The sequence below is a fragment of the Arachis ipaensis genome, chromosome B7 (assembly GCF_059453495.1).
Source record: "Arachis ipaensis isolate K30076 ecotype BB chromosome B7, ASM5945349v1, whole genome shotgun sequence".
In the NCBI taxonomy this organism is placed as follows: Eukaryota; Viridiplantae; Streptophyta; class Magnoliopsida; order Fabales; family Fabaceae; genus Arachis; species Arachis ipaensis.
The window spans coordinates 113,422,230-113,449,914 of NC_142442.1; the positions used below are offsets into that span (position 1 = coordinate 113,422,230).

General features: G+C 33.0%; 1 protein-coding gene and 2 pseudogenes across 1 annotated transcript; all 3 read left to right on the forward strand.

Annotated features, from left to right (window-relative positions):
• The window catches only part of LOC148553772 (uncharacterized), a 33,348-nt pseudogene extending 12,432 nt beyond the window's left edge, over positions 1-20,916 (forward strand).
• A 1,497-nt stretch (positions 20,917-22,413) lies between these two features.
• Positions 22,414-24,047, forward strand: LOC107607484 (uncharacterized; annotated as a pseudogene).
• A 117-nt stretch (positions 24,048-24,164) lies between these two features.
• LOC107607485 (uncharacterized) lies at positions 24,165-24,730 on the forward strand. The gene is made up of 2 exons (XM_016309434.2): positions 24,165-24,489; positions 24,579-24,730. Exons 1-2 carry the CDS (start codon positions 24,165-24,167, stop codon positions 24,728-24,730), a joined length of 477 nt encoding a protein of 158 aa, XP_016164920.2.
• The last annotated feature ends 2,955 nt before the right edge of the window (positions 24,731-27,685 follow it).

Here is a 27,685-nt window from a genome sequence, read left to right on the forward strand (position 1 = left end):
ATAACTCGAGTTGGGGATGCGCGACAGAGGGTCAGTCCAATGGTTAGCTACCAGGACTTGTTGGGTTGGCTCTATAACCGACAGATGATATCATCAGCCACTAGGGACAGGCATGCATCATAAGCATACTACATGAATTGTTTGAGATTGCCTATTTGACTGCATATTACTTGCTATTTGTCTAAATGTCTTAATTGTTCTTATTTGTAAATCTCTTGTCTGATATAACTGTGTTTGCTATATTATACTCCTGCTGGTGGTTGAGAGGTCTGAAGGAATTGGAAAGGGAAGTATTAGTTAGACTGAAGAATCTTTAGTCAGTTGCCACTTACGGTTTAGCTTGTTTATAAGCTTTGATATTATCTAGAGGAAGTTCTAGGATTGCCTTCGGCTTTCCTCTATTTTTATGTATTATATATGTGGAAGCTGTTACCGTGCTGGGGACCTCTGGTTCTCGCCCATGCGGATTTTGTGGTTTTCAGATGCAGGACGCGAGGCTTCTCGTTGAGGCATGCTGGAGACTTCTGGATTAGCGAAGATCCTTTGTTCTCGGGACTCTGTTTTGGGATATATATTTTGTTTAGATACTTTTATCTCCACTAAATAATACAAACTGTGATGACTCCTTCTAGAGGGGGATTTTGGAGATTAGATTTATGTATTTGTGTCCCTTTGGGTTTCCTTTGGGGTTTCCCTTATTTTATTATATGTATATATTGCTATGCTCGAACCGGTTATCTTCGCCGCCGGATTTTGAGTCTTGATATTCCTGTTTTTGATACTCTTTATATATACGATCTTGCGTTAGCTTATCCTTTGCTCGTTGTGTTAGTGATCGGAGTGTTGCGCTTTCGAGTTGCGGTTTTTGTCTACCCCTTTTTCTACAAGGCTCCTAGTTATAATCAATCATTCATACTACTATACGTACTAAATTTTTGTTTTAGAGGTCGTAATACCTTGCCATCTCTGAATTATGACTTAAGCATAAGTCTCTGTATGGTAGGGTGTTACAGTGTATATCTTGAAAATTGAGCTGTAATTGATTTTTTAATAATTTGATTCCTTTTCTCTAATCCCGCAGCACTCCACAACCCCAGAAAGTTGATGAAAGCACACCGACGGTGTCACCAACTCCATCTAAAATGTAAGTTCAGCACAATAGAACTTAATTTTCAATATCATTCGTCTATTCTTATTCTTATAGTATGATATATGTCAACATGCAGTGATCCAGCCCCTGAAGTCACCGCTGTTACACTATTGATGATGGCCCGGACAGCATCCTACGTACCTAAAGAATTTTCGTTGCCATCATTTAGCCTTGACTTGACTGATTCAAGCCAAGAAGAAGCACAGACCCAAGAGGGGTAGGGGCAACCAGAACCTCAGGTGGGAAAAAGTCCGAAAACTAGAGTACTAATAGAAGAATTAGATGAGTTGGTGGAAAAAATTACAAAGAGTGGAGAAAAGACAGCACTGGATTTTGTAGAAGGTAAAAGTCCTCCAATTGAAAAGCAGACTATGGGCCAGATTTTTGACAAGTTTGAAACACCTGCAAGGAGAAATTTAATGTCGGCCGAAATGAAAGAAAAATGCTACCTCTGGGCCACACGTATAAGAACATATGGGGACGGAAGTACTGATGAGTATGATCCACTTTGCACACTCAATGTCCAACAACCATTGGTGTTGTCAAGAGTCCACTTTGCATCTCTAAAAGCTACTTCACATATCGAAGTTGACATAAGATTAGAATAAGATTAATGATTATGTTATGACATGTGACTGCAATATTGATTGATGTAATTAATTTGGCTATTTTGTTTTTCTAGATTGTCACTGCTATGTGCCTGATCCTGAACCAAGAAAATATTAAAAGATTCCAGGAAGAAATTTACTGTCTCCCACCTAATATTGTGGTAAGGTGTAATGTATTAAAATTTGGGTTCATTTTGTTATCTTTTGGGTGTATTAAAAGATTTCTTTTGGTGTTTCTCAAATGCTACAGAGCATGGCCATTGGAAATCATCCAGTTGGGGAGTTCTTACAGCTGAAATCCATAAAGCCATTTAAGGTCGAAGACTACCTAATGTTTATACCCTTTTTGGACCGAACAAAATTAGTATCACATCCATATGTAAGTTTTCATTTCTAAAACTTCTTATCACAATTCTTTGGTTATCTACGAATTAAACTAAAACACTATTCAATGTGGACATGTTTCAAATTTTTGCACCTGTTTGCTATTCAGAGCATTGGTGGATATGGGTGGCTGATGTAAGAAAGAAAAAATTTTATATACTTGACCCCTATCACAAGGAGTGTCTGTCCAAAGCCAGAATGAAGTTAAATAAATTTATTGTAAGTTTATTATATTTTTTGCGTTTTAAAATTTTGGTGCATTTCAATTCAAAGTAAGGCGTATATTGTGATCCTTTGAGTGTATTCATTTGTTAGATTTATTTCTTCTTATATTCAGCTTTGTTTTTTGTTTTAAGGGGTATGTGATTTCGAGAATTAGGGTATATGCCGGGGGACACCTCTCAAGATAAAAGATCATGAAATTGAACCTCCTTACATTGACATTTCAGACCAACAAACACCGTACAAATCTTTCACTCTGAAAATTGTGTTTTCACTTGCTGTCCTATTTTAATTTGCTAAATTATTTTTTGTTTTTAGCTATGATCGTGCTGTTTATGTCATGAAATGGCTTGAAATAATCAACCCTCAAAACGTTAAAAAGGGGAAGTATGAGTGGGACAATTGGACTCAGGTAATCTATCTATCTATTCTATTATATAAAAATCATATTTCTGTACTTAATGATGGAGCTGACGTGGCATGCTTTTGAGAGTGTTTCCCGATTTATTTCTTTTAACTCATTAATACAACTTATTACGATAAAATAACTATATCAATTTGATTTGGTGGTATTTTCTAATTTATTTATTTTAATATTCTGTTAATAATTTTTAATTTATTTCTTTTAATTTATTAAACTAAATTTATTATGTGTACTAATTAATTAATTTGATTAATTTATTAATCATTAAAATAATAAATTTATGAATAAAATAGGTAATTGAAATATTTTCAACTAATAATTGAGTCAAATCAAATCATATCATATATATTGAGCTAAATTCAAATAATGTGAATTAAAGACTAAATTAAAATGAGATAATTTCTTATTTATTCAAATTGAGTGCAATAAATACAAATTAATTTTGTTAGATAATCATAGTTGTCTAATCTACTATATATAGATGGCCACACAAAATTATAAGAATCGTGATTTTTATCGCTCTTACTATTTCAACTCTTCTTTTCTTCTTTTTTTTTTCTTTATGTATAATTTCTTTTATGTATAAATATACTCAAAATAAGAAAGTACGGATGAGTATTTTATTGATTGTTTGTTTGATGAATATATCTCAATTTAGGCATTGTACTACTGTAGATAGAAGTTGACCTGTAGCAATTCAAAATGACCAATGTATTTTTTTATAGTATTAGATAGAAGAATATTTGTTAAAATGAATATACCTATTGTAATGAAAATTTTCAATTGTTATATTTTTATGTCAGTCATGTAAATTCTTTGAAGGCACAAGATAATAAAATAGGTTGACTTTAATATCATTAGAAGCTAAATTTAATAGTTCAAATAAGCACCACTAATTATGTTAAAAAAGTAATTTTATAATAATAATGTGATTTACATATTAATTTTTTCGAGTAAATTCATTTCAAAATTAAATGTAGAAGTTAGATTCAATTACGCTAAAATTTTAAAGGTAATATAGAATTTGACAACAAAATTAACATTTATTAAGGAAATAAATTTATTTATGGCTATTTCCTAATTATAAATAATAACAAGACTTATGAAAAAGTATTAATGTCATCATTTTTAACAATTAAATCATAATATTAGGTAGTTGATAGTTTTATAGGCGGAAATTATTAAGTAATTACGTAAAAATTAGCAACGAACAAGCAATAAGGATTAAAAAAATCGATTATATAATACCAATTTCATAATTAAAATATGTCACATATCATATTCTTATATATTCTATTTATTATCTATTCTATTATATAAAAATTAAGTTTCTGCACTTAATGATGGAGTTAACGTAACATGTTTATAAGAATGTTCAGCGATTTGTTTCTTTTAATTCATTAAATACAATTTATTATGATAAATTAACTATATCAACTAACTGATTTGATTAGATATTTAAATATCACATAATTTATTATAATTTATATCAATTTGATTTGGTAGTATTTTTTAATTTATTTCTTTTAATGTTCTGTTAGTATTTTTTAATTTATTAAACTAAATTAATTATACTAATTATCTATATTAATTAATTAATTAGATTAATTAATTAATCATTAAAATAATAAATCTATGAATAAAATAGGTTCTCGAGATATTTTTATTAATAATTAAATCAAATCAAATTATATTTATTGAGCTAAATTTAAATCACGTGAATTAAGGACTAAACTAAAATAATATTATTTTTTTACTCATTCAAATTGAACGCAATAAATAAAATTAATTTTGTTAGATAATCATGGTCTTTTGGTCTTCTATATATAGATAGCCACACAAAATTATAAAAATTATTATATTTTTTTAAGTTACTACACAAATATTATATTTTAGGTAATTGTATATTTTTTATGTTATTTTAAAAATTATTATATAATTTTAAGATCATTTAGTTATGTTTATTTTTTTAAAAGCATTTTTATTATTAGAGAGTAACTAATGTTTGTGATAGTCTAAAATTGAAAAATAAAAATATAAAATATTAATATACTGAATTTTTAAAGTATAAATCTTGAAATAAATATGTGATTATAATTAATGTCATAATTAAAAATCTTTATTTTATTTCAATTTGTTTAGGACATGTTTATCTTAAATTTTATTTTTTTATTAATTAGTATTTTTTTATACATTTAATTGTCATTAATTTATATAAATTAAAATGTATAACTTTAAAAAATAGATACATATCTAAAAAATGAAAAAAAAAATTGTTAGTAAAAAATTTATGTCGCTTTAGCTTTTTTTTGACATTATATCTTATCTTTTTACTATAATTAAAAATTAGAAGTAAATTATTAAATATAAATTAGCAAAAAAAATATAATACTTAATGAATTATCATAATCACATTTAAAAGTATTTAAGTTATTTTCATATAATAAAAGTGATATGCTTCAAAAAATATTTGTACATAATTTACTAACAAATATATGAGATATTTATCATAATTTTATTTTTAATAAAAATATCATTGTATTAAAGTGATGCATTTTAAAGATGTATAAATGAGATTTTTATTAAAAAAATTTACAAGATAGTAAATGCAATTTTATTTTAATTTTATCCTTAACATTTAGTTTTAATTTTACCTTTAGAGTTTTAATATGTTTCAATTATATCATTAGAGTGAACAACATTAATTATAACTAATCAATTATATTATCTGGTTTGACCAAAATTAAATAAATATTAAATTATTTAATAAATAATAAATAAAAAATAAAATAAATGAATTTAATTTAAATTATTTTCTTATTATTTTCTATATATAGGAATCTTAACGTACTTTTATGTATTTTGATTAATAGTTCTCAAAGGAGTTACTATTTTATTTACTAACATTTTAAATTTTTTATAATATTTTCATAAAACTTGATTAATAGATTCTTCTTCACAATGTTTTTCTTAAATTTTTTAACAAAAATATATTTTAATTTTTGTCTTTCATCTTTTATATTTATTTATTATACTAATTTTTTTACAGTGTATTTTTATCAACTACATACATTATTTTTAGTATTTTTTTACTTTTTTAAATTATTTTATTACCTTATTTTTAATTATTTATTTTATTTTTACTTTATTTTAGTTTTAATTTTATAGTTAACTTTCAATTATATAAAAGTCAATAGTTTCTTTCAAAACATGGTTAAATATATTATCTATTATATATAATCATTAGGATAAACAAATAAATATAAATTGAATATATAATTTAATTTTAATTTAAACTAAAAACTAAATGAATTGTCAGAAAAATAGCAACTAATTTTATTTTTAATTTCTCTATAATTTATTTAAAGGTAAAAATCTCTCTATAACCACTAACATCATCGATAACAAAATTATAAGTCTCTATAAAATAAAAAATATATAAAATAAATAACATATATATAATTTTAAACTTATTAATCATAGACTATGGACAAATTTTTTTTTTTTTAAAAAAATCTTATGGATCAACATGTAATTTTTTATATTTTTATTTTTTTTCTAAAATTTTTTAGACTTATCAACCTTTAAGTTGTCTATATATCACTTCTCAAAATATTATGATTTCATAGGATATAATATGTGGGGTAAATCACCTTTAAAAATCATTTGCATACCAATTTTATGTATATCCCCCAAATTAAAAAAGGCTACGCGCATGTCTCAATTTACATATCTCTGTAAATCAAATTTATGAAGTTCGAATTATGTGTTTTCGTAGTAAATCGAATCTATAATATTCAAATTACTTGGATGCTATCTATGTTACTAAATCGAACGAAGGAGATTCAATTTAAAATGAGTTGGATTGCTACTAAGTGAGTATAAATCGAACCATATTGCTTCGATTTAGCATGGACCACATAAATCGAAATTTATAGATTCAATTTAGTAGGGGATGACATAATTCAAATTCTTTGAATTCAATTTACTTTCGAATCACAATGTGAAGTAATTTGAATCCTATAGATTTGATTTACTATTGATTACCCTAATTCAAATTCATTAAATTTGATTTATATGGAAATGTAAAAGGAGACAACTAGGTAACGTTTTTGGATTTGAAGGATTCAGGCAATTTTGGGGTGGCTTTAGTTTATCAACGTAAATTAACCTAATATGTGATATTAGTTATTGTTATATATATAAAAAACGTGATTTATTTATGCATTGTTTGGATTAGAAGAATTTGTAGGGAAATAAAATGCTAGAAAAGAAAATGGATGAAAAAAAATCAATTTTTCATTATTTGGATCAACAAAGAAATTGAATGAAAAACATAAAAGTGTATGTAGAGGTCATGTAAATTTTTTCTCTTCAAAATTGCGAAAAAAATTGATGCAGAAGTGCAAACATGGGTACAAATACGAAGTTACTATTTGAATTATAATTTATATATAATATATAAAATATTAATATAATTTTACTCTATTATAATTTTTTATTTTCTTACTTTTCCTTCCATCCAAGCAAAAGAAAAATTTTTCTCTATTTTCTTTCCATTCATTTTTGCTTTATCTAAACAACACACACAAAAAATATACTTTTCTTTCCTCTCATTTTCTTTCCTCTTATTTTCCATCTTATATCCAAACAATAGCTTAGTGTTTATCCTTTTATCTTCTATTAATATTGTTATAACAAGGATACATATGACCTTATGAAAATGATATAACCTAAACTCTGATTATCACAAAAACAGTTAAAATGGATATTTGCAAGGATCACTCGCGTTTTGTGGCTAGATGGGGACTCGTGAAATCCTCACAACCTGCCACGCGAAAAAGAATAGGGACTAGGGGCGGCAAACAGGCCGAACCCGTCGGGCTGTCCCGCATAACCCGCCAAAAATGGCGGGTTGGGCTGGAATTTTGAGACCGCCAAACTTAAAAAGCTGGCCTATCCCGCACCGCTTAATCCATGGGTTTCGGCAGGGCGGGGGCGGGATGGGACAAACTTCTCCGCTGGGCCAAGCTTTTATTTTATTAGGGCCAGTTTTTTACAAATTTCTATGATGTTATTGATCTACGAGAGGATGAAGATGATAATTGAAGATGTTCTAAGTTATATTTCGGATTACGTTTTATGTTTGATTAATTATAAACTTGAAGATGTTTAATTATATATTTTGGATAATATTTGTTTTGATTTGAACAATGTTGGTTTTATTATTTTATTTCAAAAAATTTGGTTTATAATTATGTTTATTACATATTTATAATTATTAAAATTTTAATGTGTGTGAATTTAAAAATTATAATTTTTTTATATTTTTATAAATTATAAATTTATTGAAATTATTGTGAAAAATTATATATTATTTAATATTTAATGGTTTATAAAAAAAGGAGATCTCGCCAACTCGCAAGTCTACCATTAGGTGGAACGGGGGAGAAATTCAAGACCGCCTTACTAGGCGGGGCGGGGCGGGGTAGACCAGCCCACTAGATGGCAGATTTTTGGCGAGACAGGGCGGATTTTTCCATTTACCACCCCTAATGAGGACACAGACATAAGTACCCGCTCCATGGAACGTATTAAATATACACAAATATAAAATTATTAATTTATCCTAATTTATACATATATAAATCCATTTCTTGAATTTAGTAACCCTAATTTCTGCTTCCAATTCAAATTTTTTCTTTTTCTTCCAAACTCATTCTCAACCTCGATCCTCTCTCTCTAACTCACTTTCTCTACCTCTCAAGTTCGTCACTACGTCGCTCAGTATCGTCTCAAAAAATTATGTTATGTTATTATGTTGGAACATGTTTTTATGTTTTCTCCTTTTAAAATGTTATTTTTTATAACGAATATGTTATAAATTGTGTTGAATTATATTAAATTGATTATTTTATGATTATTATATTATGTCTTTTTATATTAATTTTTTTCAAAAGTTTTCAAAGAATATTCGTAGATACCCGAAAAGATTTACGTTTCCTAAGGGATAATTAAACATAAACTTGCAATGACAAAGAAAGAACGCAGTCATTTTTTTAAAATAGGAATGAGGGATGGGAAGGGGGCTTCTCACGCTCCCCTAAGTACTCATTACCATATATAACTAGCAATGGAGATCCAATTTGAGTCAATTTAAGAGGGGACGCATAGACTTTATCTACATTGGGCCTTTAAGGTAATGAACCTAAGTTAAATTTAGAACCCTAACAATGGATTTTAGTTGATCTTGCTTGCATTGAGGTCTTACTAGACCCAAATATATATTGGATTAATATTTTGAGTAATTGTTATAGCAAATACTATACTATTTAATATTATAACACTTAGTATATATAAAAGTTGTATATATTTACAAGATATTTTTTATTCAAATTAAAAAAATTAATTATCTCTTTTTTAGCTTTAAATATCATTTTTTAATGTAACGAAAAATAAAAATAACAATAATTACTCACATAATTAAAATAGATAATCTTAATATATACATGACACTATATATATATATATCAAAGATTATTATATATGATATATAATTTTTTTTCTTTTCTATAATGACTATTTATATAATTTATTCAACAATTTTTTCATCTTAACATTTAATAAAGTTAGCATACAAAAGATTATTTAACATACAAAATAAGTAATTTAAGTCATCATCTAAGACAATAAGCATAATAGTGCAAATACATATTTATTTATTAGTAGTGAAAAAATATGTAAATAGTATAAATTGATATTTTTTAGTATAAAAGTAATAATAAAATTTAATTACATAATTAAAAAATTATGAAGAATTTTTTAAATAATAATAAAAAATAAGATCACTATTTTCATATATTACAAAGTTTATGAAAAAAATTTGGATAATAAATCAATCCTCACTAAATTATACATTAATTCTGTCAAAAAATAAATAATCAATACATTGGATATTATTATTTACGTACTAATATAATATATATTATCGATTATTAAGTTTATAATTAATTTTTAACCTAATTTTTGGTAATTAAAATTTAAATTATTGAAATTATTAAATGTTAAATATTTTGCATTTAACCGATTTATTTTTTTATTGAAATTAAAAAAAGATGAGTTGTTAATCAATTCTAAATTTAAATTTAAATTTGAGTAAGAAAATAAAAAATATTTTAAATTTTATCTCGCTAACCAGAATTAATTTCAAGATAAGAAATTACTTTATACATCGTATATATTATAGGATAGTATGGTCATTTATTATTTTTTAATGGTAAAAAATGGTGTAAGAAATTAGAAGAAAATGTATTTACAAGTTTAAGAAATATTAATTTATTTTTCAATAGAATAAATTATATATTGAATAATAAAAGTTATTATTAGTTTCTCTTCACACTAATTAATACTCAACGATGGTGTTTCGGTACACCATGTTATCAAGAAATATTAATCGATCTAATAACTTTTGTAATGATATAAGTTTATGAATTTAAAAATTTAAAAATCATTTCATAAAATGTAAAGTTTTAATGAGTAACAATGTTGATCATATTGTTTTGACTTCAAAAATGAATATGATACCAACGAGTAAAATTATCCCAAGTAAATTTCAATAAAGACAAAAGTCCATAAGTATTGCTATTAATGAAAAATTAATCTATTTTAAAGACAAATACAATTTTTTTCTACGGATTCCTAACTCAGCAAGTCGAGGACGACTAATCCACCGCATATTGATACTCTATTTATTAAGGGTTTGTCGCGCTAACTAATGGATTATTTATACACACAAGACGAGATTCAAACTCCAAATACTTACTTAACCAGGCAAATAAGATGATCATTCAACCAATCCAATTGAATAAAAAAATATTAATTATTTTTAATACTTTTAAGTTATAAAATATTTATAATAATAATTACTATATATATTTTTTATTTAAATTTTAATAAAAAAATTTATATAATTTTATATATTCCCTATACAGGATACGGGAACATACATAAGTTGTATTTAAAACTATATAACTCTCCATTACTTTTCTAAATTAATAGAGTTGATTAAAAAAATATTCTTTCAAACTGTAGGTAGAGAGGTGGACCACTTCAGAGTAGAAGTTGCTTCCCGAATTCTTTTTCATGAGATGAATCATGACAGTGATACAGCGATCAGGAGAAGTGAAGTAATAAGATTGTTGAAGCCATCTACAGCTTTGTTGAGTCCATATTGTTAAGTAGATTCATATGACATTAACAGTGACAGTGATTGATTTTAGTTTTATCTAGTCTTGAAATAGTTTGAACACTTGTAAATTTTGTGAATATTTAATGCAGTTGTATTATAAAATTTGTTTGCATAATAAACTGTCTGTGCTGTATTTAAAAGCTGTAAATTACAAGTACAAAAAAAATAAAGGAAAACAACAATAAACTAACTAATACGCCCAATTACTTTAATTATGGACCCAAATATAATCCGAATACACCCAAATATATACCCTAAAACCTAAACAATAAACCTGTAAACCCTAAAACCCTAAACCTCTAAAACCATAAACTCTAAACCCTAAACTCAAAATTCTAACACCCTAACCCCTAAACCACTAGACCCTAAACTCTAAAACCCTAAAATTGTAAACCCTAAACCCCAAAACCCTAAACTATAAACCCTAAAACCATAAACCTTAAACCCTAAACCCTAAACCCTAAACCCTAAACCCCTAGACCCTAAACTATAACCCCTAAAGCCTAGAATCCTAAACTCTAAACCTTAATTATGCACCCAAATATATACCCTAAAATTCTAAACCCTAAATCCTAAACCCTAAAATCCTAAACCCTAAACCCTAAACCCTAAACCTTAATTATGCACCCAAATATAAACCGTATACACCCAAATATATACCCTAAAACCCTAAACTCATAAACCCTAAACCCTAAAACCCTAAAACCCTAACCCCTAAATCCCTAAAACCTAAACCATAAAACCCTAAAACCATATACCCTAAACCCTAAACCCTAAACCCTAAACCCAAACCCTAGACCCTAAATCCTAACCCCTAAAACTAAAATCCTAAATCCTAAACCTTAATTATGCACCCAAATATATACCCTAAAACCCTAAATTCTAAACCCTAAAACTCTAAACCCTAAACCTTAATTATGCACCCAAATATAATCCGTATACACCCAAATATATACCCTAAACTCCTAAACCCCTAAATCCTAAACCCTAAACCCTAAAACCCTAAACCCTAAAAACTAAAAAGAACACTAATTTCTAACATAAACAGTAGCATCTGAAAAATATAAAATTAAAATGTCAAACATAAGAATATTCAAAAATACACCCAAAAAGCTGAGCGTTACACCAATATCCTGTAACTATACACCCAAAAACCTATCTGCTGTTGCTGGATCCCTGAACTGATAATTCATAATATGTCCGTGATATTGGCTGGAATTTGCTTGGACCACTGATGCAGCATCAAAAAGGTTTAACTGAAAATAATAAACTCACATATTAGCAAAACTATTAACAAAATAATTAAACTCAATTACCACCTATTTAAAGAACATCACTTTTACCTCGCTTAGAGCTTTCATTTTCTTCTTCTTTGAGGCATTTGCAATCTGTTTGTCCAACTTTGAACCTAGTCTATTTTTTGGACGTCCTCTTGTTTGAACCCTTGGAGGGCTTTGAAGCTCGTTAACGGATTTCAAGTTGGCATCTTCGTGAGATAATGAACATGTCCCTTTCCTTTTGGCTTTCAGTTCTTCCATCTCAACCATGACGTTATCGTACACACGGCGCAGAATGGCAGTCAGCTCCTCAGATTCTGATACAAATTCGCATATATTTTGAGAACGAAACACCAATTTGTCAAACCTCTTGCTTCTTGGCTCCAACAGTGGCTCGTCATGGCTGCTCTTGATGTGTGTGTGTCGCCTCTTTACCTTCTTGCTCCATCGTTCCAATATATATCTCGGTGACACTTGGGTTACTCGTTCAAAGCTTAACATGCTTAGGGCGTGATGGAACAATATCCCTCTTGACTCGAATAATAAGCATTGACATTTCACTTGGGCCGCTACTGAGTCATAAGTAACCGTAAACTTGTTGAATATTGAGCTGAAAACTTGTTCTCCAACTTCGTATACTGAATAGCCTAGAGCGAAATTCATTAATCTTGTGATGCAATTCGCCTCCCCTCTGAATTGTGCTTGGACTTTCCTAAACTTTTGGTGAGTATACACATGTTGAAACTGAGCTTCAATGGAGGATTTTGTTGCACACGGTATGACCGTGTGAAAATCTGTAGCATCCGATTCTCTCTCTGTTTGCTCCGTACTTCTAAGGCAATTATCGTATTTTTTGACAAATTGGATAAGTGAGCTGTTCCGGGTAATGAACTTGTTAAAAAATGAATGCATGCTCTCGCTCCTTTGTGTGCTTTTCATCCTGGCCTAGAAGTGCTGATCCAGATAAATTAGAACCCATATATGACGGTCTTCATAAAGATCTGCAAAATACACCCAAATCAGACTATAATGCACCCAAAAACATGCAATTTGCACCTCTGCTGCAGATTTTAAACATCATTACCTGAAAGCCACTTGTTGTCCACAAGACCATACTTCAGTAGAAAATCATCCCAATTCCTATCAAATGATTCTTTGGTATGAGAGTTCCAAACAACTTGACTCATTTCTTGTTCAATTTCTGTGTGTCCCTTGTATCCGTTTAATTTGCTTGAAATCTTCATGACGTGCCAAATACACCAACGGTGAATTGTTGTGGGTATACAAGCTTCCATAGCCCTTTGAATCGATGCACATTGGCAGTGAGAATCCCTTCAGAGCATTTCCTCCCATGCAACGAAGCCAACATTGAAATAACCATTTGAATGATTCAATATCTTCGTTTTTCATCAAAGCGCATCTAAGAAGTGTTGACAGACTGTGGTGATTCACCCCGACAAAAGAACCATAAACCAGATTATACCTGAAACAGATTACGACAAAATAGAATTAAAATCAACAAAATAAACCTAAATAATGATCCTATACACCCAAAAACCTCCAATATACACCTCTGTAGCAGATTCATAAAACAACATTAATTCAACATCATAAACCAGAACAACATGTTACCTGTTTGTATTATAGGTGGTGTCAAATGAAATAACATCTCCGAAATACTCACAGGAAGCTCTGCTCCTTGCATCTGCCCAAAAAGTAAGCTTAATGGACTGATCGTCCTCGAGTTTGAGCTCAAAAAAGAAATTCTGATTCTTCTCTTTCATTCTTAATAAGTATTTTCCGAATTCTTTTGCATCCTCTTGTTTCGAAATATTTCGCACTTCTCTAGAGATGTAATTCCTCACGTCTTTTTCACTAAAATTTAACTCGTGGTGACCCCCGGCTGCTGCAACAAATGATTGGAAAGTTTTGCTAGGTCTGATACCGGCTTCCTCGTTATTCTCTATTGTACGACGCATGGACATGCTTAGTTTCCTGTGCTGTTTGAGCATCTGTGGATTTGGACAGTAAGGATGTGAATGATGCAACATGACCTTCGAAATGATCCAAACACCAACATCCTTCAATACGTGTATATAAATTATTGCAGGACAATTTAAACCAACTGAGGGGTTTTTCTTCTCGGTCGGAGATATTTTCGATTTCTATTTTCCTTCTCTGCTACATGTAATCAATTGATTCTTAATTCCGTTTCCCTTCTTATTTGTGCACCAAACTCTTGTAGAAAAACCTGCAACCTTTGAATAATCCTTGTAGAATTTTACAGTGTCTTCAAGGGTTTTAAAAGTCATCTCAGCCTTGGGGACAAACTGGTCATCAACACCACAGAAGGTCTGCAAAAATACACTCAAAATACACCATATTAAAACAAGCATAAACTATTGAATGCAAATACAACTATAAAACCATTATCAAAAATAAGAAAACCAGATTCATGAATCATAACGAAATAGAAACTAAAATAATTCAACTAAAATAATTAGACAATTCACCCTCTGTCAGATGAAAAGTCATAAACTGTAAATGCACCCAAACTTTCCTAAAATGAACCCAATTATTACTGATCTACACCCGAATATTTGATATAAAATGGACAAAATTATTTTAATTCTAATGAGAACTAGTGCATTAGATTCAATTCAAACAAGGAAGAATAAACAGCAAATATAACAGGCAAAGTGCACGCATTATTCAGCTACACAATCAAAAACTACTAATTAGATTCAAATTCAGATTCAATTACTAACTAAAACTAAATTACACATCAGAAACTTCATTGGATTAAGTTTCAAAATCCACTTCGCTCTGGTTCAGTTGACAATCTGAAGTTGAATCATCCATTATCTTCAAAAACGATTTCACAGCTTGATGTCAAAAAATAATGGATAAACGCACAATGAAAAATCTGAAGCACGTAAAAGACAAAGGAGATGGCAAAGAGAAATGCACGAAAAAGATGGAAGAGAGAAGGCAAGAAAATGCAAAAAAAATTCGAAAAAGGAAATGAAATCCTTTCGAAAAAGGAAGTTATATATTCGTGCATTGATTGATTGAAAAATCTGTTAAGCAGACTCGTGAAACATACGTGCAATAAGAAGCGCGTTTTAGGGATAAGGGATATTGAGGACTTGTAAGACTTGTATAGTAAAAGACTTGTATGTGGAAAATCAGTAAAGATATATAACATAAAAACAAATATTCCATAATTATTCCAAAAAGAATTAAAGGTGGCAGCTTGAAAATGAATTGAATGTTCATCATCTGCCTAGAATATCTCATCCTAACCTGTGAAACAAAAACTCAAAAAATATCGTCAAATTAAAAAAACATATCAAAAGCACTTAAAATACCCAAGGCAGTTCTTAACTTATAAAACATATCCTCAGCTAAGAATTTAGTAAAAATATCAGCTAATTGATCATCAAATTCAACAAATTGAACATCAATATGTTCTTTTTGTGCATGTTCACGAATTGAATGATATTTCACTTCAATGTGTTTGGTACGAGTGTAAAACAGAATTTTTTAAAATGGTTATGGCACTCAAGTTGTCTCAATATGAAAAATATTTTCAACTTTAATCTTATAATCAATTAGTTGAGTTTTTAATCATAGAATCTGTCAGCAGCAGAGGGACACTGCAATATACTCTACTTCAGTGGTAGAAAGGATAACAGTAGCTTGTTTTTTGCTACACCAAGCATTGAGAGATTTGCCTAGGAAACAACAAATTTCATTTATGCTTTCTTATCCACCCTATCACCTTCCAAATCAGCATCACTAAAAGCAATAGAGTTAAAAGAATCAGTTTTTGGATATCATAGGTCGTAGTTTGTTGTTCCATGAACGTAACAAATTAAATGATCCTTTTCACAGCAACAAGGTGCGAGTCCTTTGGTCTTGACTGAAATCTTGAACACAAGCCCACACTTTGAATGATGTCAGGTGTTGATGACGTTAAATACATCAAAGACCCAATCATCCCTTTATACTGAGTTTCATCAACATCTTTGTGATGTTCATCCTTTTCCATCTTAATGTTAGGATGCATAAGAGTGTCCATAGGCTATGAGTTTTCCATACCAAATTTTTTGACTAGCTCTTTAGCATATTTTTCTTGATGCACGAAGATAACTTGAGAGGTTTGTTTGATTTGTAGCCTAAGAAAGAATTTCAATTCTCGCATCTTGCTCATATCAAATTCACTGGATATTAATTTTGCAAAATATCCATTTGGTACAGCTTGAATCCTTGAAACGCAGCATAAGCAAGAAGTAGCTTATTCCTTCCATTCGAACAACTAGAGCAAATGATTCATCAAAGTCTATTTCTTTTTCTGGATCATATCCTTATGCCACAAGCCTTGCTTTATTTCTCACAATCTTGTCATCTTCTCTAAGCTTGTTTCTAAAAATTTATTTTGTTTCTATGACTTTCTTTCCATTTGAATCCGAAACCAAAGTCCGGACCTTATTCTTTTCAAACTCTTTTAGCTCATCTTCCATAGATTTAATCCAAGATGGATCCTTAATAGCTTCTTCAATATTTTGAGGTTCCATAGTTGAAATAAGGGCAAAATTGCTAAATTCTAGTCTTCTTGCGAATGATCTTGTAGTAATACCTTGTGAGAGATCACCAATAATAAATTGATTAGGATAATTCTGCATGAATCTCCATTCTCTAGGTTTGAAAGCGTTCGGGTACAGGTTCAACAGAATCTATTTCTGCAGTCGAATTGTCTCCTACAGAATTAGGAGATAATTCTATTTTATCTCCAGAATTTTCATAAAAAAGAAGTTGTTCATTACTCAAAGTAGATATAAAAGTTATATTGATAAAAGAAAAAGACCTCTAGAATTCAAAAAAAGGATCATATTTTTCTTAAAGTTATTGATACTACTGATATTGGTAGAGCGCTAAAATCCAAAAAGTTTAATTTTAAATTCATTGATCTATCCCAAATTCTTAAGAGAATTGACTTGTTGTTTACCAAATTGCACTTCTTCCTAATATTTTAAATTTTGATAATGTCTTCTATGTTTTTCAACTCAAAAAGTACTATTTTGACCCGTCATATGTCCTAGTATATGATGCAATAAAAATAAAAGATGTTTTAATATATTATTATATTATGATGATAGCAATTATTGATATATCTGTTAAACATTTAAGAGAAAGAGAAATTCATTTAGTTAATGTGGTGTAGATAGGGTTAATAAAAGGAGAAGCAATGTAAAAATTAGAAGATAAAATAAAAAAATTTTATCCAAAATTTTATCAAATAAGATATCAGTAACTTTTAGGAACAAAATTCATAAATATAGAGAGAATTATAACATCTATTTTTTTTACTAAATATTTGTCATAATATATTTAGTTTTATTTTTTTATATAAAAATAAGGTAATAATATAGATATTAATTTTTACTAATTATAATATACATTTAAAATTATTTGTAGCCACTATATGATTTAAAAATAATACACGTAATGAGTTTTAATGCAACAAAATTTTAAAAATAAAAAACAATACAATAATAAAGAATGGGTTAGCAACACAATACCATGGATGTCCTTTTTTTTTTTTTTTGTGTGTGTAAGGAATAAAAATGAAAAAGAGTACGTGAAGGAAGGTCATGCAGAATCAGCACCAACAAGTGAGAGGAAAAAGTTGGTTATTGGAAATGGACAGCTGTCAAACGATCCTTCAATTCAAGAAATCAGGAGAAGCACGAGGGGGAGGGTCATTAATAGAACGCTGGATGACTTTGAGTGGTAGCAATGCAGTGGTAACCTCATTCCCTTATGAAATTCCTCCTCTGCTCTCTTTTCTTCTTCTCAAATTCTTCCCTCTCTCTAGTCTAATTCTCTCTTCTGTTCTTGTTCAGGTGCTAATTGTTGTGGCTAAACCTTGACAATTTTCCATCATTTACCGGGATTGCATTCTGCTGTTCCTTTTCTTATTAGTATGAGACAATGTTACTGTTACATTGAAATTATTTTTTTTCTTGAATTACCACTGCACTTCTTGTTAATATTACTTATTATCACTTACTCCTATTAGTTCACCCTTACATTGGTGCTTTCATTGGCCATGGCAGTGGCCGATAACACCCGGATGAAAGGGATGGAAGCAGATATTAAGCGATTGTTCCAGATGATTGAGACGGTATCCGAGGAGAACAGAACGGAGCGAGCACGAGCTTCCGAGGCAACAGATCTCAAGCTAAATGCGATCCAGTCCTCTCTTGCTCAGCTTCTCAACGAGCATCCTCACGATCGTTCCCCTTCCCGTGATTCCCGGCATGGTTCGAACTCAGGCTACGATCCTTTCACACGCAATGGTCGTCATCTTCGAAGGGTGAACTTTGATCTGCCTAAGTTTAATGGTTCTGATGCCCTTGGTTGGATTTTTTCTCTCGATCAGTATTTTGAGTTCTTTCGAGTCCCAGAGGAGGAACAACTTGCAATTGCTGCAATCCATATGACAGGTATGGTCATTCCGTGGTACCAAATGTCGCAACGCTCTGCCCCTTTTCGATCATGGGCACAGTTGAAACGTGAAATTGAACTTGAGTTTGCTCCTTCGTTGTTTGAGTCCCCAAGAGAATTGTTATTTAAGTTACAACAACAAGGGTCTGTGGGAGATTATTATGCAGAATTTGTTGCCTTAGCCAATCGCACCAATCTTGAACCGCATGAGGCCTTGCGAGATTGCTTCGTGAGTGCTCTTCGGCTTGACATTCGCCGGGAGGTGAAGGCACAATGCCCTCCATCTCTAATGCAGGCCGTCACACTCGCGCGGCTCTATGAAGACAAATTTGCCACCGTACCTCGCACTACCTACGGCCCCAACAATTTCCCTGCTCAGCAAGCTTCCCAAAACTCCAGCACTCCACAGCGGCCCACTGGCCGCAATAGCCTTCCCCCACTCTTACCCGCCCCTAACCAGCGACCCTCCACCAGCAATTCCAAGAATTCCGTCAATCGCCTTTCCCCTGCCGAAATTCAGAATCGTCGAGAAAAAGGGCCTTTGCTTTTGGTGCGCTGAAAAATTTTCGACATCGCATAAATGTGCTAACAAACACTTGATGTTGCTACAATTGGCGGGAGAAGATGACCCTGCATTAGACGACCCTGGAGAGCTTGCCCAATCCGAGAGCGCCATTTTAGAGCAATTAGAGTAGGACGTCGTGGCACATCATCTTTCATACAATGCCATGCATGGCACTAAGGGACCTTCCACCATTCGACTCAAAGCTATGACAAACGGGTTGGAGGTGCAAATTCTTATCGATGGGGGTTGTTCGGACAGCTTCATTCAACCAAGGATTGCAAAGTTTTTAAACCTGCCAGTTGAACCTTGCCCTGGGTTCAAGGTTGTTGTAGGGGACTTCGATGTTCTCACAGTGGAGGGATGCATTTCCAAGATCGATATTCACGTACAAGGCTGCAAAATAACAATTCCTGAGGTGTATGTCCTTCATGTAGCGGGTGATGATATGGTAATTGGCACTACTTGACTTGAAACCCTCAAGACCCACATTGTTGATTATGACAGTTCTTTTCTGCGATTTCTGAATCAAGGCAAATTTGTCACTATTCGTGGTGACAAGACCTTAGCTCCAGCACAAGCACAATTTCACCATATTAGAAGACTTGCTCAGACTGATTCTATAGCCGAAGCCTTCACTCTTCAAGTCCACAAAGCCGACAACAAGTCTATCAACTCTTTAGAGCTGCCTGGGAACATGGACCCTGCACTGATGTTATTGCTTCATAAATATGTGACGGTGTTTGATCAACCAGTTGGCTTACCTCCGCAGCGAGCTCAGGATCACAGCATTCCTCTTATCCAGGGAGCGGAACCTGTGAAAGTTAGGCCGTATAGATTCCCGCATAGCTAGAAAGAACAGATTAAAGTCATGGTCCAGCAAATGCTTCATGAAGGTATTATCCAACCTAGTAATAGCCCCTTTTCCTCCCCTATTTTGTTAGTTAAGAAGAAAGATGGAACTTGGCATTTTTGCACCGATTATAGAGCCTTGAACAAAATTACAGTGAAGGATAGTTTTCCGATTCCGACAGTTGAGGAACTACTCGATGAACTATTTGGTGCAACCTTTTTTTCGAAATTGGACCTTCGATCTGGTTATCACCAAATCTTGGTTAAACCAGAGGACCGATTCAAGACGGCGTTTCGCACGCACCAAGGTCACTATGAATGGCTTGTGATGCCTTTCGGCTTGACTAATGCACCGGCCACCTTCCAAAGCTTGATGAATGATGTATTTCGACCATATTTAAGGAAGTTTGTCTTAGTCTTCTTTGATGATATTCTAGTATATAGTCCTTCTTGGCAGCATCACTTGAATCATTTGGAGATTGTCCTAAAGCTACTGCAACAAGAGACCCTGTATGCTAAGTTCACTAAGTGCCTTTTTGGTGTATCTGAGGTTGATTATTTGGGTCACACAATCTCATCTAATGGTGTCCACATGGATAAAGCAAAGGTTCAGGCTGTCTTGGATTGGAAACAACCAAAAAACCTCAGGCAGCTTAGGGGTTTTTTTTGGGTTTGACAGGGTACTATAGGCGGTTTATTAAAGGGTATGCGGCCATAGCTTCTCCGCTCACGGACTTACTAAAAAAAGATTCCTTCAATTGGAATGGCAAAGCTGAATTGGCTTTCAACCAACTCAAGTCTGCAATCACATCCCAACCAGTACTTGCCTTGCCTAACTTTGCACTACCCTTTGAAGTGGAAACGGATGCTTCGGGCAATGGTATAAGAGCAGTTTTAACCAATGTTCTAAAAACCGGACTGGACCAGCCGGTTCAACCCAGTTAACCGAAAACTGGTCACCTAACCGGTCCGGTCCACCTCTAAAACCGCCCTGCAAAAAACCGATGAAAAAACCGATCAAACCGGTGGTTAACCGGCGAACCAGGCGAACCGGCCCAGTTTTTATAGGTGCCGGTTTTTCCCGCTGCTAGCAAAATGGCGTCGTTTGAAAAAAAAAAAGATGAAGAACGCGTGACTTGCAGGCTGTCACTCCCAAAACTGAAAATCCAAAATCCCTAATCTCTATTCTCCAAAGTATTTGAAGAAGTAAGAAGTGAAGACTGAAGAGTGAAGAAACCTCCACTGCCACTCCCAACCATCAGCTCCACTCCCAATCTATTCTCCACTCTTCAAAATTGAAGCAGCTTCTGCATACAACGGATCTTAGGACGCCGTGAAGAACACCCGACGTTCGGCCACGTTCGCGCACCGTCGCCAACGTTCGCGCACCGTTGCCAACGCTCGCGCACCGTCGCGCACCGTTGCGCACCTGGGTTTCTGGGTTTCTCCGTTTCTGGCTTCTGGGTTTCTCCGTTTTTGGCTTCTGGGTTTCTGGGTTTCTGGGTTTCTCCGTTTCTGGCTTCTTAGTTTCTGGGTTTCTGGGTTTGTGGCTTCTGTTCGTGCTGTGTTGTTTTCTGGCTTTTCTTCGTTCTTCTCTTAAGGTAAGATCTGGGTTTCTGGCATCTGTTCAGTGTATACTGTTTCAATTTTTTTTTCTGGCTTCTATTCTTCTATTTTTTTATATGATTAATCAAATGTGGAATCAATTTGTTGTATACTTGTATGTTGGATTTGAGAATAAAATTGATGCATGTTGAAATTGAAAATTGTGTTCTGCTCTGTTCTTCAATTTTAAAGTCTGCTCTGTTTAGTTTTTTTAAAGTCTGCTCTGCTCTGTTCTTCAATTTTTTCAAGTCTGCTCTATTTAGTTTTTTTATTTTGTCGATTCTGCTCTATTGAATGCATATAAAATTATAAATTGTATGAACTATGAACTATGAATTGATATATTGGTCTAGATTCTGGATTGCTGGCATTCTAAATTTAGATGGAACAGTCACAAAATGATCAACAACAATAACATAATGCTGGACAAGAATCTCAGACAGCTTCCTCTCGAGAAAAATCTGACCCGGCTTGGGAATATTTCACTGTGAAATATGATAAAAATAATAAGGCACAATATACGTGTATTTTTTGTTTGAACACTTATAATGGAGGGGGGATATATAGGATGAAATATCATCTTGCGAAAATTCCTGGACAAATCAAAGTATGTAGCAAAGTAACCGAAGAAGTTGAACTTCAATTCAAAAGGATTCTGATGGAAAACAAGAAAAATAAGACGGAGAAGAGAAAATTTGAGGAGGAAGCTTATGGTGGGGAAGCACATGCACAAGAGGCTGAATCGCCTAACCCTATACAAGCTGCTGTTCCTACAAAAACGGGAGACAAAGAAAAGAGAAGAGCTGTAGTAGCTACACAAATTGGAAGTTACTTTAAAGAAAGAACTACTCCACGATCTCAACCGACTATGAGAAGTGTTTTGGCTAGCAAAGAAATTGTGCACAAGGCTAAGTTGGGACTTGCCAAATGGATTGTTGATACACGTATTCCTTTCAATGCAATTCAATCACCTTACTTTCAACCTGCATTGGATGGTGTTGCTGCAATTGGACCTGGTTTTAAGGGACCGTCATATGATGAAATGAGAGTTCATTTGTTGGTTGATCTTAAGAGAGAGTGTCAGTTGCTGGTTGAAAATTATAGGAGCTCATGGAAAAGCAAGGGTTGTACACTAATGGCAGATGGGTGGACTGATCAAAGGCAACGAACTTTAATTAACTTTCTAGTTTATTGTCCTGCTGGTATGTCGTTTGTTAAGACTGTTGATGCTTCTGATGTGATAAAAACTGCCAATGCATTGTTTAATTTGTTTGCTGATGTTATTGAGTGGGTTGGGCCTAGTAACATTGTGCATGTGGTCACTGATAATGCTGCTAATTATGTATCTGCTGGAAAACTTATTCATGAAAAATACCCAAATATATTTTGGTCTCCCTGTGCTGCCCATTGTATCAATCTTATATTGAAAGATATTGCAAGTATTCCTCATATATCTGACCTTGCTTCCCGTGCTTCAAAAGTGACTGTGTTTGTCTACAATCATATGATCTTATTGTCATGGCTTAGAAAAAGAAAAAGTTGGACAGAAATTGTTCGACCAGGAGTCACACGTTTTGCCACTGTTTTCATTACTTTGAAAGTATATATGATCACAAGGTAGATTTGCAGACATTGATGGTAGACCAATATTTTACTTCTCATAAGTTATCCAAAAGTGCTAATGGAAAGATGGTTAGCTCAATTGTCTTGGACAGTAAGTTTTGGCAAGACTGTCTTACCACTGTGAAAATTGTTGGTCCTCTTATTAAGTTGTTGAGGCTTGTTGATGCTGATGAAAAACCCTCTTTGGGAATCGTGTATGAAGGCATGCAAAGAGCAAAAAAGGCTATCAAGACCATATTCAGAAATCGGAAAGCTGCTTATACGCCATACACGAGTATCTTGAAAATGAGGTGGGATAAGCATTTGAAGCGTGATCTCCATGCGGCAGCGTACTTTTTAAATCCGGGCATTTTCTACAGTGAGGGTTTTGTTGAGAAGGCAAATGTTTTGAGATCTTTACTTGATTTGCTTGACGTTGAAACACTTTGTGATGACTCAGTTGCTGCAATGCAAGAGATACAGCTGTATCGAGATTGTAAAGAAAGTTTTGGGAGGGAAAGTGCTAAGAGAGCGGCATCAAGACTCAAACTTGGTAAGTTATTTGACTTATTTGTTATTTCGTATCCAAGTTCAGTTTAGTTTCAAAGTTTATTATGTTGGGTGATAATTGGTAAACATTAAAAAATATTTGATTTTTATATCTACATAGGTGAATGGTGGAGGCTACACGGTGGGAGTGCTCCTAATTTGCAAAAAATGGCAATTCGTCTTCTTCATCAAACCTCTTCTTCATCTGGATGTGAGAGGAACTGGAGCCTTTTTGAACAAATCCATTCAAAGAGGAGGAACCGATTAGAGCATCAAAGGTTAAGTGACATTGTTTATGTCACCTATAACCTACGCCTTCAATCTAGGTTGCATCGAAAGAAGAGGAATTATGACCCAATTGACATTCAAAGCATTGACACAGTAGATTTTTGGGTAATGGCAGATGAGGATGATCCTGAATTTACTAATGGAGATGTTGAAGGCATTGAAAGTTTAATATACACTGATAATGCTATGCCTTCGTATCCTAATGGTGAGTGACATAGCAAACTTTGTTTCCTTCCATAAAGATACATGTCATTAACATTGATTTCTTATTGAGTTTTCTTTCTATTTTATTAGATGGTGGAGACATGGAAGTTGAAGTGGATATGTCTGATGTTGTAATTGAATCCTCAAATACTTCTTTTGGTGGTATTTCTGAAGATGCTGGCTTTGGATTACCTGTTTATGATGGAGACATCGGAACACTTAATGATGATTATGACTTCTGATGAGTAGTGTCTTTGTTTAGTTGAAGTATTGTTTGTTGAACATTGTTTTTTTTGGTTGCAAAACATTGTGTTTGTCATTTGTCATTTATGTGCATTTTGAATATTGTCATTTGAAGTTGTTTATGGCCTTTTAATGATAAATTATGTATTGTTCATTTTGTGAAATTGTTAAATTTTGAATCTTATTAGTTTAAAATTATTGAATTTAACTTTTTAAAATTATGTATTCAATTTTTTATAATTTCGCTCTATATTTAATTAAACCGGTTCAACCACGGTTCAACCATTGAACCATTGAACCAGTCACTTGACCGGTTTGATGACTGATCCGGTTCTCGCAACCTTGGTTTTAACACAAGGCAGGCACCCCATTGCATATTTTTCTAAGAAATTGACTCCTGCTATGCAGCGACAGTCAGCATATATTAGAGAATTTCATGCTATTACTAAAGCCATTGCAAAATTCAGACACTACCTCCTTGGACAAAAATTCATTATTCGCACCGATCAACAAAGTCTTAAAGCCTTATTGGAGCATAATCTTCACACGCCAGAGCAGCACAAATGGCTGCACAAATTGCTGGGCTATGACTTCGAGATTCAATATAAACCATGAGTGGAAAATGTACCAGCCGATGCCTTGTCCCGATGTTTCTTGGCAGCCTGGTCAGGGCCTAAATTAGAATGGGTTCAAACCTTAAAGGGAGATATTGAAAATGATTCTACTTTGAAGGACATCCTACAACGCTGCAGCAACAATACCAATGATGACTTGAACTATACTTGTAGGAATGGCTTGCTATTATGGCGAGGGCGTGTTGTGATTCCTATACACACTAGTTTAATTAAACTCATTTTGCATGAATATCATGACAGTAGCATTGGTGGGCACTCAGGAATCGCAAAGACAGTGGAGAGGATTTGCTCCCATTTTTATTGGCCTAATATGCAGCGGGACATTCGACGCTATGTCCTCTCATGTGGCACTTGCCAACAGGCCAAGATGGAAACAAAATCACCAGCCGGCCTCCTCCAACCTCTACCCATTCCGGCTCAAAGTATGGGAGGACATATGCATGGACTTTATAACTGCACTACCTCCAGTTAATGGTTATTCAGTGATCATGGTCGTCATCGATAGACTCACGAAGTTTGCACACTTTATTGCGCTCAAACACGACTTTAACAGCAAATCGGTGGCTGATGCGTTTATTAAAAATGTAGTGAAACTTCATGGCTTTCCCAGATCAATTGTCTCGGATAGGGACAGGGTGTTTGTGAGTAAATTTTAGCAACAATTATTCCAGCTACAAGGTACAAACTTGGCCATGAGTTCGGCATACCATCCGGAAACCGATGGTCAAAGTGAGGTGCTTAACAAGATGCTGGAAATGTACTTACGATGCTTCTGTTACGACACTCCCAAAAAGTGGATGGACATGCTTCCTTGGGCACAATATTGGTATAATACCTCTGCCCATATAAGTATAAAAATGTCTCCTTATAAGGCCCTATATGGTAGAGAACCTCCTTCATTAGTTAAATACGAATGGTGCCAAGAAGATGAAACGTCCCTACAAGAGATGTTGTTAGCAAGGGATCATCTCTTGGAGCAGCTCAAGGCCAATTTGTCTAGATATCAGCAATATATGAAGCATTTCGCTGATAGAACTAGAAGACATGTAGAGTTTGAGGTCGGCGACTGGGTCCTTGTGAAGTTGCAACCTTATCGGCAGCATTCAGTTGCCTTAAGGAAGAACCAGAAACTCGGTATGCGCTATTTTGGCCCCTTTAAGATCGACAAGAAACTTAGCGCGGTTGCTTATCGGTTGGCCCTGCCTGCAGAAGCTAAGATTCACAATGTTTTTCACATTTTCGCTCTCAAGCAATTTCGTGGGGAGTATGATACACACTACTTCTCTCTCCCTCTTCAAACCACCGAGTTGGGCCCGATCCTGAAACCATACAAGGTGGTGGGGCAAAGAACCATATTACAAGATGGACAGGAAATGCCTCAATTACAGGTGCAGTGGGGACCGACTCCTGAGGCGGACACGACCTGAAAAAATGCTGACCAGCTTCGGAAGGCTTACCCGCATCTCAACCTTGAGGGCAAGGTTGAAGTTAATTGGGAGGGGGGGGGAGTAATGTAAGGAATAAAAATGAAAAAGAGTACGTGAAGGAAGGTCATGCAGAATCAGCACCAACAAGTGAGAGGAAAAAGTTGGTTATTGGAAATGGACAGCTGTCAAACGATCATTCAATTCAAGAAATCAGGAGAAGCACGAGGGGGAGGGTCATTAATAGAACGCTGGACGACTTTAAGTGGTAGCAATGCAGTGGTAACCTCATTCCCTTCTGAAATTCCTCCTCTGCTCTCTTTTCTTCTTCTCAAATTCTTCCCTCTCTCTAATCTAATTTTCTCTTCTGTTCTTGTTCAGGTGCTAATTGTTGTGGCTAAACCTTGACAATTTTTCATCATTTACCGGGATTGCATTCTGCTGTTCCTTTTCTTATTAGTATGAGACAATGTTACTGTTACATTGAAATTGTTTTTTTTCTTGAATTACCACTGCACTTCTTGTTAATATTACTTATTATCACGTACTCCTATTAGTTCACCCTTACAGTGTGTTATACGCAATTAGTTTTAATGTAATAAAATTTCAAAAAACAAAAACAAACCAATAATAAAAACAATGAATCGACAATACAGTACCACTCTTATCCTTTTCTTTCTTTTCATTTGTGTGTGTGTGGAGAGTATCGAGAAATTGAGAGAGAAAAGTGAGAGCGGCAAGAAAGAGAAGAGAGGAGAGAAAAAAAAAAGGATAAAAAGAGAAAATAAAAAAAAATTAAGAATATTAAAGTTTTGAAATATATATATATATATAAATATATTAAATAAATTTTTTGATTATCGTATATATTATTATAATTATTTATATACTGTTA